This window comes from Genypterus blacodes, unplaced genomic scaffold (genome assembly GCF_046128005.1).
Source record: "Genypterus blacodes isolate CSIRO-AG114 ecotype Tasmania unplaced genomic scaffold, CSIRO-AGI_Gbla_v1 ptg000062l_1, whole genome shotgun sequence".
In the NCBI taxonomy this organism is placed as follows: domain Eukaryota; kingdom Metazoa; phylum Chordata; class Actinopteri; order Ophidiiformes; family Ophidiidae; genus Genypterus; species Genypterus blacodes.
Genome location: NW_027466874.1, coordinates 2,687,501 through 2,702,985, shown reverse-complemented (window position 1 = coordinate 2,702,985; position 15,485 = coordinate 2,687,501). Strand labels below are relative to the sequence as shown.

At 44.3% G+C, this 15,485-nt stretch overlaps 1 protein-coding gene across 1 annotated transcript; it reads left to right on the top strand.

The window, feature by feature from the left end:
• The first annotated feature begins 1,553 nt into the window (after window positions 1-1,553).
• Window positions 1,554-8,337, top strand: ttc14 (tetratricopeptide repeat domain 14). The gene is made up of 13 exons (XM_076154453.1): window positions 1,554-1,683; window positions 1,984-2,138; window positions 2,273-2,400; window positions 2,519-2,718; window positions 2,992-3,076; window positions 3,473-3,602; window positions 3,786-3,941; window positions 4,033-4,104; window positions 4,233-4,352; window positions 4,472-4,594; window positions 4,911-5,028; window positions 6,506-6,612; window positions 6,750-8,337. The coding sequence occupies exons 2-13, from the start codon at window positions 2,005-2,007 to the stop codon at window positions 7,693-7,695; spliced, it is 2,319 nt and encodes a 772-aa protein (XP_076010568.1). The 5' UTR covers window positions 1,554-1,683; window positions 1,984-2,004; the 3' UTR covers window positions 7,696-8,337.
• The last annotated feature ends 7,148 nt before the right edge of the window (window positions 8,338-15,485 follow it).

Genomic DNA, 15,485 nt, shown 5'->3' with positions numbered 1-15,485 from the left:
AAAACCAGGTAAATCACATTGGTATCAGCAAGATGTGTTTCCAAAACATAAGACCTTGACATACTAAATACAAACTGTCACTTGACCTCCATTAGTAATCCTCGTCGTACAAGAGATTTTCAATTGTTCCAGGTCTGTGCCAACACATCATGCCATTGTAAAAGTGTTCAGTGACCTTTTGGCAATGACTGCAGAGCATTGGATGACACTTAATCCAGTCCTGAAAGAACAAGCAGCAATTAGTTAAACCAGTGAATGGATCCCTTTCTTGTGAGTTATAGCTGTTTGTTTGTCAGTCTAAGACATTTTAATATTAGTTGGATGGTGGTGTTTCATCAGGTAGGGTATTGTTTTCTTCAAGGTCAAGAATTCTGTTTCAGTGGTTTAAGCTATTGCAAACACGACAAGAGCTTCCACAATGTGTATCATTTGTGAGTGTAATTTGGGATAATACTGTATGTGTTTCATTTCAACACAACCTAAACATGAGGAAATGTTCTAAGAAGAAGAAGAACACCCATTTGAATCCCAGTGATCCCAGTGAGAAATTCACATTTCAGACACTTGCATTTTTTACATTTCATGCAGTTAAATACACAACATCATGCAGTTTTTATACACAACAGACAATGCAAATCACACACACATCTGAAAGTTTTGTGCCCCCCTCCTACACACACACACACAGACAGTCTGGCTACCAGAAGCTACTGTCTGGACTACGCAACCCTGGCTGACTCAATTCAGTTCAAGTCATCAGAGTAAGTAAATGACCACAAATGTATTGAATTGTATTGTGCCATAAGGTTTCATGCAGTGACACAAGGTACGGCAACATATATATTGGATTTATAAAGTACACGCAGTTTATACATGTATATAAATAACTGTACATTTAGCATTTTTAATGCAGGTAGATCATTTTGGCCTGGTCATTCTAAAAGGAGCTTGCTACCCGTAAAAGTGTGGGCACCCCTGCTCTAGACCTGTTGTCCGTTGATGAGTCATGGGGAGGTTCAGGGTTGGTCCAAGCATTCCTTTGGTGAGAGGCAGGTTTCATCGAAGACAAGCTGCCAACTTCCTCACAGGGAGATGTACACAAATACACAAGTCCTTTACATTCACATTCACACATATGGGAAATTCACACGATCACATCTTCGAAATACATGTGCTGGTTAATTTTTTATATCGTTGCACTACTCCTTGTTTTGATAGGCTCCTCCTATACCTCCACACTCTGAACATTTGTTCATTTGTTTCTACCTTGAAAAAAAAAATTGTTCTGCAATGTCCTCTATTAACAATACAATGATAATGCTGTATCCATCTATCTATCACATATTTACCAATTGTTTCATGTGAATGACAGTATGACAGTAGTAAAATGTAAACTGTATGCTTGAACAGTGAATGCCTGATCACACATTAACTCCAGAGAAAGATCAGAACCTGACAGCTACAGAGCTACATGTCCATCCTTTCTTAAACAGGGTCAAAGCTCCTCCTCTAAGTGGTTCCTGGCTGACCGTTGTTTCCCGCGACCGGTTAGAGTGTTGCACGCGTCGCACCGCCCCGCTCGTGGGTGTCGCGAAAACAGTTTGCGGTTGTTTGTGCGAACTTTGTGCTGCACTTAATGCTCAACGGATGGTGGAAAACTTGCACTGAAATTGCTTAGTTAATGTGAGTCTCTATTTTAAGGAAAATTAAAAACGATAAACAGACGAATCCAAATGCTACGTGGCAATAGCGTGCTTGGCTAACTATGCTGTTTGTTTTGCCAGCTAACGACGAAGAAGCTAAAACGGTGTTAAATGTAAATTCATGTGCCTGTTTTGATTGCTCTTAAACCGTAGAGGCGCTGCTAACCCCTTAACGCGTCACGTACAACCTTTGCTATTCTCTCCCGTCGTTTTAAGTGTAGCCTACGTCACTTAACGGTGCTGAGGTGTGTTTCTGGCGGCGTTGTAACAAATGTTGCAGGTTGGTGTGACGTCAGCAGAGATGGACCGAGACTTACTCAGACAGTGTATCGCGTATCACGGGCAGTCACTCTTCAACAAACTGAAATGTGAACAAACAGAAAATCCGGACTTCCAAGCTGTAGTGACCGACTTGTGCAAGGCCACGTATGAGAGGTGAGGCGACAGACGTTCTCTTGTGTCCATCACCAAAGACCTACTGTAGATCTTAGGAGTAATTTACGATGTTGTTAAAATTGCCCTAAAGGAGATGCTTAGTCGAAGTGTGTGAATGTGTGTGTTCCCTGTAGCACCTGTGAAGGCCAGCGCAGTCACCTTGTGGAGCAATTCATTGCCCGAAAGGCTGACATCCTTTTCTGTCCAGCATGGAGGACAGCAACTCCTCAAGAAGAAGAGCACGAGGAGGAAGATGATACAGGTGCACGTGCATGACAAAGCACCTTCATTCTTAAACCTGCTGTGAATGTTTGACACGAGGGAAAACAAATGCTCCTTTTGAGACGTGCTTGATTTGAGCTCCGTCTGTGATCTCTTAGAGCCCTACGCCATCATGCCACCGCTGGAGTTATTCATGGAGGTGTCTTTTGAGGAAAGGAGAGCCATGCTGTACAGGGACCTGGAGAAAGGAGATGTTGTGGTGGGGAGGATCAACAACATCAGAGAATATGGATTCTTCCTTACACTGCTTTGCATGGCAGGAGGACTGAAGAGAGACATAGAAGACCTTGAGTTGTCGGTAGGTGAACCAGCTTCATAAGCGCCACAAAGTGAGCCAGGCTTTGCAGATGCTGATGACTCTCAGAGGACCTGCTCTTGGCTGTTCTTTGAGTGGAGGCATCTAATTGTGCTTCAATTCCTACAAATGTTTTCTATTTTATTTTACTCTGGTCAATTTTATTTAGAGCATGTGATGTAATCTGAGTGTCGCACCTTCCCTGAACAACAACAACCTCCTCTGCACCCAGTCTGACTAAATGTTAATAAATATTTCTTTCATCTCAATCTTTAGGCTTTGTGTCACATCAGAGAAATTCCCTCCACTGGCAGCCATGATGACCCTCTGTCGTATTACCAGATAGGCGACCTCATCAGAGGTTGGTATCTCCTTAGCGTCGTCCTGATAAACATCTCTCTGCATTTGGGACAGTCCGACGCTACAGCGCTACATGAGGACAAACCTGTCTGGGTCTCCTTCAGCTTAGAACATTTGGGTTTATCCTTAACCAGTCGACTTTTGGCTCACAAGGTATAATGGTATTCCAGAGCTGAAGCCTAATTTTGTACATGAGTAAAGACAGTTTCTTCCTAATCAGTCAATTCCAGAAGCACCAGAAGTCCTGAGGAGTTAAGGTGTAACTCATACTTAATGTAACCAAATTGTAGGATTGTGCACCATGTTTTAGAAAGAACTTTTCTACTTTTTAGAGAAAAAGTAGTGTTACTTGTGACTCGCGGTCCACATAGCCTTTTAAAACTTCTTTGTACTGTAGCCGGAGTGAAGGACATCGATCGCTACCAGGAGAAAGTCACAGTGTCCCTCCTCCAGAACTCCCTGATATCCAGCCTAGAGAACATCAGGCTGGGCGTCATTTCCCGAGAGGAGCTGCCAGTACACTACAGGTAATGACGCAACACCAACTAACACAGCACACACAGCACACAACGCACACAACGCACACAACGCACACAACGCACACAACGCACACAACGCACACAACGCACACAACGCACACAACGCACACACAGCACACACAGCACACACAGCACACACACACAACTGAACCCTCCGCTTCTCTCCTCCAGCCGCAGCATTCGTGTGACCAATGACACCAACGAAACCTACGAGTGCCTACTGGGAAGTTGCCACGGCTACCATAATCCGTCTGTGGTGGACTACCTGCTGGAGAAGGTGGGAGTCAGCGACACCCAGCCGCCATCGCTGATGAGGGCCCTGCAGAGGTACGCATATAGAGGAGTGACTTAACGTAGAGGGGAGGATCGCTTTGAAGGCCGCTGCAGTTAATGATATGTACTCTTCGTCGCTCCACAGTAAACTTTTTGAAGAGGATGACTTTGCCTCTGCAATCAGGAAGAAGCAGTCTGCGTCCTGGGCTCTGAAGTGGTAATTCTCACCAGCCAACTTTAGTTAATATAAACACAGATTCAGCCGTTTGATATTTGTCTTCTGGGGCCTCCTCTGACCTCAACCTGATCTCCACGTCTCCCCGTGTTCCTCTTTCCTCCCTCCAGCGTTCGTGCAGGCGTGGACCACTTTAAACACGGCCGTTACGTGGAGGCCATGAACGAATTCACCAAAGCCTTGGACATCGATACCAATAATGTAGAGGCGCTGGTGGCCCGAGGAGCTCTGTGAGTTCATTCGTACATGCACAACACGCTGTTTTGAGGCTTTTCCCCCTGAACTGTATGCCAATCAGACTAAGCACCTTTTTTACTCACTGACTTTGGTGTTTGTTGTCCTTTCCCAGGTATGCTAACAAAGGCAGCATCATGAAGGCCATAGCAGACTTTGAGCTGGCCCTGAAGGGCTGTCCGGACCACCGCAACGCCAACAAGTACCTCTGCCAGACGTTGGTGGAGAGGGGAAAACAGTGAGCAAGACACACACACACACTTGACCTCCTGTTTACACATAGTTCATCAAGCAAGGGCATTAAAAAGGAGAGTGAGGCAGCAGCCAGCACCACTGTGGGAGGTTTCTGACCTTTTAATGCCTTTTTAAGCCTTCTAGGCTTCCTAGATATCATTCAAAGAAAGGCATATCATATATGCCTGTGCAGAGATACAGGTGCAGGTTTAACATACAGTAGCTAGTGGTATTCATCAGCTTTGCCAAGAATGGCAGAAATGCTTTGGAGGTGAATCAGCTGAGCGCATTTGTTCTGTTTGTGCGGGTGTGTCCTCTAGGCTTGAGGAACAGGAGAAGCTTGTTACCGCAGAGGGGTTGTACCGCAGAGCTTTGTCCCTCGATGACTCCAACACTGAGGCACAGGAAGCTCTCCACAAGATCACTGACACGATCCAGGTGAGAACACACACGAGGGGCCAGCAGGTGGAGATGGTTAGGACACCTTCAAGTATATCAACTGTATATTACATAGCTGTAGATAATCAAATTATATTGATGTCTTCCTGGTCTGAAAATGAATTTCTAAACTCTAGAGGCCCTGTTCTCCCTTTTTGTGATTACCTTCAGAATGCAATTGTCGCTTCATTGCCACATTTTATTTATTTGGGGAGAATAAGGTCATATTTACCTCGCAGCCCTTATCATTGGTGCTCATGACTGATATCGGTAATGAAACGAGGTGAATGAGAGTCAAAGAAGGTCAGCCTGGTTGTTAAAGCACAAAGTAGCAAAGTACACACACACACACACACACACACACACACACACACACACACACACACACACACACACACACACACACACACACACACACACACACACACACACACACACACACACACACACACACACACCCAGTTCATTCATCAAATCTGCCCCCAAATTTCTAAGTCTACCCGCCGTCTCTTTTGCACTCGGCTCGCTCTCATTCATCCATGAAGTGGTTTGGCTCAGAGTTGTGCCTTGTTGTGAATGTGGACGTGTGGCTGGAGGCTCCATCATGTTTCCAGATCATTTAAACACGCAACGGGTAGAATGGGCCGAGGTGCTGACGTGTACATCACACAACACAGGTGCTCCATTTAGGGAGTGCAGGTCAAATCTTACACAGAGTGTGAATAGAATGTATAAACGCACGCACATGCACACACACACATGCACACACACACATGCACACACACACACACACGCACACACACACACACACACACACACACACACACACACACACACACACACACACACACACACACACACACACACACACACACACACACACACACACACACTACAAAGCGGTTTGTAATACTGATGAAGTGTTTTGGTATGTGTGTCTGTTACCCTGGGACTCTGACCTGTGACCCTGCGACTGCGGCGGCCTCGTCACCTGCCTGCCGGGGGAATCAAACTACACACCCACAACACCTCCTCTGCTGCACACTGGTGTGTGTGTGTGTGTGTGACGCCCGTGGTCCTAACACGGTAACCTTTGATTCTCTGTGTCAATGGTGAACAAACAAACGCTGCTCGTCACTTCACGCATCTCTTGCCTGAACCTCGGCTTCTGTGCCAACCGCCGTCCTCTGGGATCACGCTGCTTCTCCTGTGGTAATTCTTTTCCCATAAACCATCTGTATATCCTTCTGTCCCTTTAACCTCTTTTTTTTGTGTTCATGCTCTCCTGTCCTCTCCTCTACCTTCTTCCTCTCCAATCACTGACTCTGCCGTTCGTCTCCATGCCGCGATACGAATGAATAAATGGATGAATTTGGGGGGTCTGTGTTGCATGTGTTGTTCCGTGTTTGAATTTGCCTCTGCGGGCTCGGGGCTGCTGTTGTCCTGCATTGCCTGGCTTTGCCCCGCTGGCGTAAAGAAATCAATTCGCCTGCGAGAAGAAGCGCTGGCCAAGGAGCAGGCCAATCCGAAGAGCAGCCAGAGCAGTGCTGAAAAGTTGCGTAAAATCTTAAAAGAGGAGAAGAGGTGAGTTGACTGCAATCATTGTTAACCATATGGAAGGTAACTCTACGCTTCATCTCAACTACTTTCTCAACTAAAACACATACATTTGTTGTTCACAGTGTTAGAAGTTCAGATGTTGTTTTTTGGGGGGTTTTCAGGATGAAAAGAAAACGGAAGAAATCGTCTTCGTCATCAGCTTCTTCCTCCTCCAGGAACTCGACTTCGACATCTTCCTCTTCCCGCAGGAGGTCCAAGAAAAGGAAAAAGAAGAGCAGGGGAAGTAAACGCCATCGCAGGGACAGCAGCAGGAGGAGTGAGGACGGTAAGAAAGAGAGGAAGGAGAGAGATGAGGAGGAGTTTGAGTGGTTTCCTGCACCTCCCAATACCTCCGCCACCTTTCTAAACCAGAAGGGAAGCCTGGATTTTGGAGAAGGGGACGAAGAGGAGGTAGAAGATAGGAGGATAAGTCAGCTTTACTCTTTGTCTGCTGCCTCAGAGGACGAAGCATCCGACTCCTCACACAGGAAGAAGCAGAAAAGCGATGGAGAGGAGAGTAGGAGGAGGGGGAGAGACAGGCTGAGCAGAAGCTCTGAGGGGGGGAGCAGGAGTGGAGAGAGGAGAGATAGGAGCAGGGAGAGGGGGAAGGAGAATGATAGGCGAGACAGTGGGTCCAGGAGAGGTAGCTTGGATGAAATGGGAGGGCGGAAAGTGTCGTCTTCGTCCACCGAGTCCAATTTCCGAGTGGAATCCTCACAGAATTCAGACAGGAACTCTGGTTCTGCTTCCAAACACTGGGACTGCAGAGGGGCGAGTGATGCCCCCCCGGCAAAGAGGAGCTCCGTAGACGGCGGTAGGTACGAGGACAGAGAGAGGGAAGCGATAAGGAGAGGGAAAGCAGAGGAGCAGAACAAAAGTGGCAGCAGGTCAGAGGGAAGTCATGAGGGAACCAGATTGGAAGCTGCCGGAACGTACAAAGAAAGCAGTGGCGGTGTGACCTCGGCTGCGGAAGGAAAGACCAACAAAGACCTGCCGACTAACTTGCTGGATATCTTTAATCAAATAGCCAAGTTTGAGAAAGACAAAGGAGTCAAGCCAAGAAAATAAGCGCGTTACACTTTGGGAAGCCGTGGCAGGAGGTCAAGGTGATGGACCAGGAGGTGCTCGGGATTCCTAAGTGTAACTAATTCGTGGCACAGTGATAAAGGGAGAGAGGCTCAATAGCTGCCGAAGGCCCTGAATTCACTCTTTGGCCTGTGCATGAAGATACAGATGCAGCCATCACCGCGGATGAACGCACCGCATTTATCCCTTGATTGTTAGTTACCTTTAGTGGTCTAGTCTGAAATGTCTCTTTCCTTATGGTCGAGCCAAGCTTTGTAGCAACTGTAGTTATTGATAGTAAGATGTTATAAAAGGGGTTGAAGTGCTAATCAGAACTGTCAACATGGTTATGGATTTGGCAGGTTGTTCGAATATTCAGCACGTGTCACATTACATCTGTTGCTACATCCCTTAATTTCTATTATTTGTGGTTATACATGTTTCTGTTATCCTGCCTTAAGACTGCTGTGCTATTTGAAGCTGCATTCGTTTTCTAGCCTTTTCAAACTCCTTAAACTGCCTGACTGTTAGCACGCTTTACAGTTTTACACAGTAAAGTTGTTCCAGTGTAACGCAACACATTTTCTCCCATGATACTTTGAGCTCAACTCAATCAATAAAGCATCGCAGGTGTCAAATTTACAAGCAATGTCTTGGAATTCCTTGCAGTTTAAGAGAACGAACACTTCGGCTTCTGTAGTGTGCATCTATTACAGCGCAACAGTGTCCCCTAGAGGAAACCATCAGTAATGGAAAGGACCTACCAAATATTAGAACGTGCAAGAGGGGACTACATGTAAAAATGATGAATAGGAAACGAGACACAGCGCCCACACGTGTCTGAGGAGTTGGTATGATTCATCACTGCATTGGATGATGCCAACTTTACCTGGAATGATGTTTTCATATTGTACCAAACCTAGTAGACCTTAGTCATAGGAGTACAAATATTAGTTTTGTGAAGAGTAACGTGTCTCACTGGATGAATTCTCCATTTACTGTCACCAGTAACACAACACGGCCATCTGGTGCAGTGGCCCATACGTGTGTATATATATTTTATTTATTTTCTTAAACCCAAAGTGTCCTTATGGCTTATTGGTGCTTAAAGCTACTTGATGTCACATATTTGATTTAATAAGTGGACACGCAGACCGGTGGCTGTGCGACCAGCCATGCGTCTCCCCGTGCCAAAGTAAGCTTATTTGAGGCTAAGCTGCCAACCTCCTGCTTCCTCCTCCATCATTACTCGGCTCATCATCAGCGATGCAGCAGAGAGGCTACATGTCCCACTCGATCTTGTTAGAGCAGATTAACTCCTCGTCTAATACTTCATACACACTGGCTCTCCTGATCCTGTCCTTTCTGTCTCAGGGGCTGATGTCTTAATCTATTTAAGTACTGACTTTAGGAGGTCCTCCAGCTGCTCTGCGCTCAGTGAGACGTATGGGGCCTCATGGGGTCTCATACCTTTTGACTTCAAAGTAGCTGATTACAATGGAAGAAATTGCCGTCAGTAGTCGAAGTCGAATATCTATACCATCACATATATAAAAATGGGAAATTCATTTATTCACATAATGACAGAACACGGGATATGACGTACAGAATATTGGTATTTTAGTTAAAGATAAAACGATTTCAAGTTTGGAAGCAGATGCAAACGCCTCCGCAGCCATAAGAGAGAGAGTAAATGTACTGTATTCTTAGTTGTATGTAAGATGAGATGATTTCCATTTATGGGATTTTATATGGCACCCATATTCTATGATTTATAAAACATATTCTATTGTAATGTTACTATTCTTAACTTGTATATAGGTCATTAGAGCACAGCTTCAGACTTGACATCTGCATTTCATTGCTCATAATAATCAGCATGAGACAAATCAACGCTTTGAGATGTCGAGACCTTTGTGCCAAAATCAGTTCTGTAACTTTCCACTGGAGGGCAGTAGAACATCGCCTTTGCAAACCACTGCTGCCTCTGCTGACATTCTGCTGGATGTACATCAAGTTAGTTTGAGAAATGTTTAGGTGCAATACAGCATAATGGGGGTAAAAAGTGTATGTCTATAGTATTACAGTGTATATTTGAATTATATTTGTTCTGTATACGAGCTAAATAATCGCGCCCTGGTCAAGTACCAGATACACACAAAAACTCCTTGAAACTACAGGATGTCAAAAAAATCAGAAAATACTTAGCCATCCCTGGAACATGATATAGAAATACAAGTACAACAATCGAGTAATGTAATAACACGACAGACAAATGATTATACATTTGTTTTAGGGATCAAATTCATCAATCACCTTACTCTGGCAGGACAACATAAAGTCAACATATTTACCCTTTCAGATCAGATGATTCATCATAGCGGTTGGCTTTATTAAACTGTTGGTTTTGATGATATGATCCCCGAAGGAAAAAATAATGTTTTCCTGAAAATACCACACAAACGCAAACACATGTCCTTTCTTTTTTATGTCATGGTGGTCACCAAGGCCCCAGCTGCTGCTCTTTCACTGTATATATATACTGTAACATCCACATACAACCCATTCAGAAGTGTAAGCAAACGTGCGTTGGTATATATGTTGGGCAGAGAGTCACACTGTCCCTGGGATCCTCTGCAGAATTGAAGGATTTTATTTCACACTGAGGTTAAGTCCTAAGCCTCTAACGCCGCAGTGAAGAGAGAAGTGAGAGAGAAAGAAAGAAAGAACGGAAGGAAGCCAGTGTGACTGCCGTGGGGAGAAAAACGAGACGGTGACCTTTAGTCCTTGAAGGTGTGAGTCTCCCCACCAGTTAAGGAGGTCAGCAGCAGCAGCAGCAGCTGTCCTGCTTGGTCGACTCTGATGAAGCTGCAGATTTCCGCCTTGGTGAATCATCCTCCTCCATTCTCTTTTTTCCCTCCTCCACTCCCACCTGGACTCCTTTTCACAAAGAGAGGGGGGATTCCTCCTCTTAGGCCTCTTTCTTTAGTGCTGAGGCAATCAGACTGTTGAACACGCAGAGGGAGATGAGACATTTTAAATTAGTGTTAGGAGAGGAAGAGAGAGAGGGAGAGAGAAATGACATTTTTCATTTTCTACTATAAAAGGTACTACATTGAATTCTCGGAGCATGACAATATGGAGGAGTAAGTAATGGAATAGGAGCAGACGTGGTGTCTGAACGTTAGTGGATAATGAGGAATTTAAGGATGTCGGCTCCTCTGCTTGCCAGTCAGTCAGTCTCACTGCGCTCCTGTCGCTGGCTGTCTTCTCAGCTCTGTCAGAGTCCAACACACATTTCCCAACTTCTAGTTGGAGCTGCAATTCCAGAATAACTTCTGAAGTCATCCAAAACATAATCATGGGGGCATCAGCACAGATTATATCATCAGGTTAAATGTTGCTCATCTGCTCGACCAGAGTGACACACAAAGAGACAGATAGATAGATAGATAGATAGATAGATAGATAGATAGATAGATAGAGTGAAATCTTGTATGTTGTTTTCATGAACTACACACTGCAGTCATCAGACATTGAGCTTTGACTAACGCCTGCTGATGACTGAGACACAATCCTCACCTAACCTGTAATCTGTTTGTTTATAATGTGTTAGATTACAGAGGCACTATACGTTAAAGTCGATGGTGAATTGTGTCGACACAATGATGCCGTACGTCTGTTCAGTTATTACACTCTGTAATAATAAGTATAGTTATTGTAAACCCGCTATAGTATGTCATTTAGAAACATTATGTAGTGACATCATCACAATGCGCCATAGTAATTTCAGCTTCAGCCCTGTCAAGAGAAGCTGTCAGCGACGGGAAGGCCTGTTTTTACGCCACACAAATATTCTTTACCGTTACAACTCTAAACACTGTTTTGACATAATTGCCGCTCTGGAGCGCTCACGGAGTGGAGAGTAAAGCTCATTTATTAGAGTCTTAAACAGCCCCCACGAGCCGTTTCCCTCTCAGCCAGCCGTCATTAAAGAGCACACACACAGCAGGGGGCACGACGCAAAATGCAAACAAGTCGGCACATCACTAAGCCAGTGACATTGTTCTGTGTGTCCCCTCAGCTATTTCTTACAGCCTAATGCCAGAATGCTTCACTTTTATTTTACAAACACACAAAATGCTTCCCCCTCCCCCACAATTTATTTGAGATATTTCACATTTATTTTGAGAGTGCTACACTGGACTGTTTTTATGCAGCAAACTGAAAACATTGTTTTTTGTCCTACAGTTCTAACAGAGCTATTTCCTAACAGCCTGGCAGTTTTTAATTCCCACAATGTCAGGATGTCACAGTCGAGTGTTCAATTCAGTTCCAATTTAGATTTCTAGTTTGGATGTGTTTTTTTTTCATTCATTATTGAATCGGCAATGAAGAGGCTGGAGTTCAGGCTGGAGCGCGGCTGTGCAGCCTGCCGTCAGAACATCCTTCAGCCTGCCTGCATGAAAAGAATGAATGTTGTGGAAGTGTTCAAGGCCAAAGAGAGAGCTGAGAGGAATCTCTTGATTTGCTAATGGAGCAGAGGTGCCAGAGAATATACAGCACACTGTGTTCAAAACACTCCTGCTCTGACCTCTTCCTCCTCTTCTTTTTTTTTTTTTTTTACCCTTTTTACACCTGGCTTACCTCCTTCTCCCTCCTTCCCAATTTTGTATTTTTGCCTTCCTCTTTGTCCCTGCCTAGATAAATATTCTAGTCACCACTTATGATTGATATTTTCCGAGCCTTCAGCATTCAATTGTTACATCCTCAGCTTCTCTGAAGATGCAGGGACGAGCACAATGTGTACCCAGAGGAAATTTCCTCCCAACAACAAAATTACACTGAAATACAAAACAAGCTCGCACACCCGAGCGCACAAGTGTACGCCGGAATGCACACGGACACATATACGTACTGCCTCTCATCAACAAGCGTGTATTTAGAATACACACGCGTGCATACACACGTGGACGTGAACGCGCACTCACACAAAGCTTGCAAATTCCATTACACTATAAAGTCTTCCAAAAAAAGGATTTGAGTTCATTTAGTAAACACAGGGTCAGAGCTGAGAGGAGGTGAATGGCGTGTGTGTGTGTGTGTGTTTGTGTGTGTGAGAGAGACAGGGAGAAACGCTGACTGTGTGCAGCCCAGGCAGCAGCAGCAGTCGCAGCAGCAGCAGCAGCAGCAGGAGAGTAAAGCCAGCCTCTCTCTGTAGAGATAGCGCTTCTTTCTCATTTGCTCAGGCCCTCCTTTAATAATAGCTGTGCATAAGTAATTTCTAAAAGGCCGAGCAGGCACGCGGGCGCTGGTGGAGGGGGGGAAATTAAACTCATTTTATCTGTGAGCAGGTGGATTCCTATTTATCATTAACATGCATAGAATTTGCACAATGTTATTTCTTGCTGCTGCTACTGATGGAACGTCACCCAAATAATGTCCGAGGAGGGTCGGCCTCTTTTTTTTTTTTTTGCTTATGCTGGAGTGAAATTCAAAGATAAAAGTACCGGGGAGGGTTTTTTTTTTTTCTCTTGCAATTTTCTGCAAACGGAAACTAATTCTGTGAAGCTTCTTATTACGCTGCGGCCTCATTTGGTTTGCATTAAGAGGACGACAGGAGCGACATTAGGATTTCTGCCAGATTTCCAGGAGATGCTCCTCGTGGGCTCTTATATCATTAGTGACGCCCCTCCCCCCACCCACACCAGCCCCCTCTGCCCTCTTTTAACTGGCATTAAACAATCTCAAGTCATTATTGGCCCAATAATAAAACTGGAATATATTTGACTTCCTGATTTAGATCCTATCAAAATATTGGAATGTAAATGTGTCATTTTTAAGGCATGATATTCAGCTTAGTAACTGCTGGATGTTAGTTGAGCGTTATTCAACTGCAGGATTATTTGTCTTTTTTAAATTAGGATTGTGCTATTGAATTATAGAGATTATTCATCTTTTTTGTTTCAACTTTATTTTTTCATCCTATAACTCCAGGCACCATAAAAAACTCATTTAAAAGCAGATTTGCATTTTCTATGTGATATTTTCTTTTTGTGTCAATGTATTGAATTATATCAAGGGGTTGCTAACCTTCAGTGTGGGTGTGGATGTGTGGGTGTGTGTGTGTGTGTTCATGAATGGTCAAACCTCCTAAATGTCTAAACGGTTTCAACACAATAGTAAATATGTCTTGGTGATTTTCTGCAAGTAAGATGTTTGTCTATTCTAAACTATCGCAAAGATTTATTATATATCGTTATTAGTATGTGACTCACACTGGAAGCTCACACACTCGTGACTGTTTTGTGCTTCACCTCTTTATTAGGTCTACAATAATTATAACTGCAAAATGAAAAATCTGCAACAGTTTTGACTCTTTACAATATAAAATGAAAAGCTAATCTCCTCTTGAATGTTGAATATTCTGTCTCGGCCCTAAACACTAAACCTGATGAATATAAATTCAAACCACATCTTTTGAGTTTGTGCGACTGAAGTCTAAACCCAAGTGCAACTCTGGCTTATGTACTTGAGGTGTGTATGTACTTTTATATGATGTGTTTAAGTGTTGTTTGGGTCAAAAGTATAGTTTTCTATGAGGTGAAAGTTAAAGATGGTGGCTGTCTGAATGGAACAACAACCCATAGAAGCCAAACTAAATGGTGTATTTGGAGGCATATAAAGACACCTGAATCTTCTCAAAACCCATTTGTAAAACAAAAGTCAAGTACACCTGAACTGAGCGCCCAGCTGGATCAGTGTGGGGCTGAGGTCACGTTGACGTGGATCATTGGGCCTTAACCCAAACACAAGTCAAAGCTAAATCCAAGTCACGCAGACTAACTGATCCAAGTTTCAGTCTGTCTGTCTTTCCATCCATCACCTCTGTGTAATATCCATCTTGTTGTTACGTTATGGAACGTCTTCAAGCAGAGGGGATCATGGGAGATGCGGCTGCTTGGGGGGGGATTAGACTCGACGTGACCAGTCATTCACACCAGTGTTTACGGCGATGAAGAGCGAGATGATGATGTGCGCCTCTGTCTCTCCCTTTTCTCTTCCCTTGACAAATAACGGTGGCAGCCCGCAGCTTTCTGACAGCCAGCCAAGCAGCCAGGCAGCCAGGCAGTCAGCCATTGTTTTGTAATGTGTTTCACTCTGCCAGCGCTGATCCTTGCTAAGGTACTTACCACGCCATTGTTGTCTAAGTATGCTATTTTCTGGCTGGGCACCTCCACTATAGAATGGGGCTGCTTTTCCCCTTTCTTTTTTCCAAAGAGAGGTTTGTTACAGTCAATGTCATGCTAATCCTGGTGTGTGATATGTATATGTGTCAACACACGGCGAGAGAGAGAGAGAGAGAGAGAGAGAGAGAGAGAGGCCAACCTAACGGTGAGCTGCGTGAATGGCAGAGTGACTGATAGACAGACGAGTTCTATTCTCTCTTCGCTGTCCTCCGTGACACCAAATTACTGTGTATCAAAATAAGATGAGCAGTACAGCGATGTTCCTTTATGAGCGTGTCGCCTGGAGCGTCGCCGTGTTTATGAACAAACGTTCCTCTTTGAAGTGGATTAACAGGTCAGAGGATGTTTTGCCGCCTTCATCGATTGTTGCTCATGTGTAGTGAAGTTATGTTATGTTACCACCTTACACGTTACAAAGAACACATATGTAACCACAGTTCAACTTATATTTGATGGTTCTACCACGTGTGTCGCTGGAATTTAGATCTGACTCAACATAACCTTATTGAGCTGCATTGACTGCTCGGTTAACACAAAAGACTT

Bases quoted from the DNA above. Each gene is read 5' to 3' on its own strand.
- ttc14 (XM_076154453.1), top strand. From the start codon at position 2,005: ATGGACCGAGACTTACTCAGACAGTGTATCGCGTATCACGGGCAGTCA. The intron at 3,942-4,032 runs GTACGCATATAG...GTCGCTCCACAG, and splicing joins CTGATGAGGGCCCTGCAGAG to TAAACTTTTTGAAGAGGATG. The intron at 4,353-4,471 runs GTGAGTTCATTC...GTCCTTTCCCAG, and splicing joins CTGGTGGCCCGAGGAGCTCT to GTATGCTAACAAAGGCAGCA.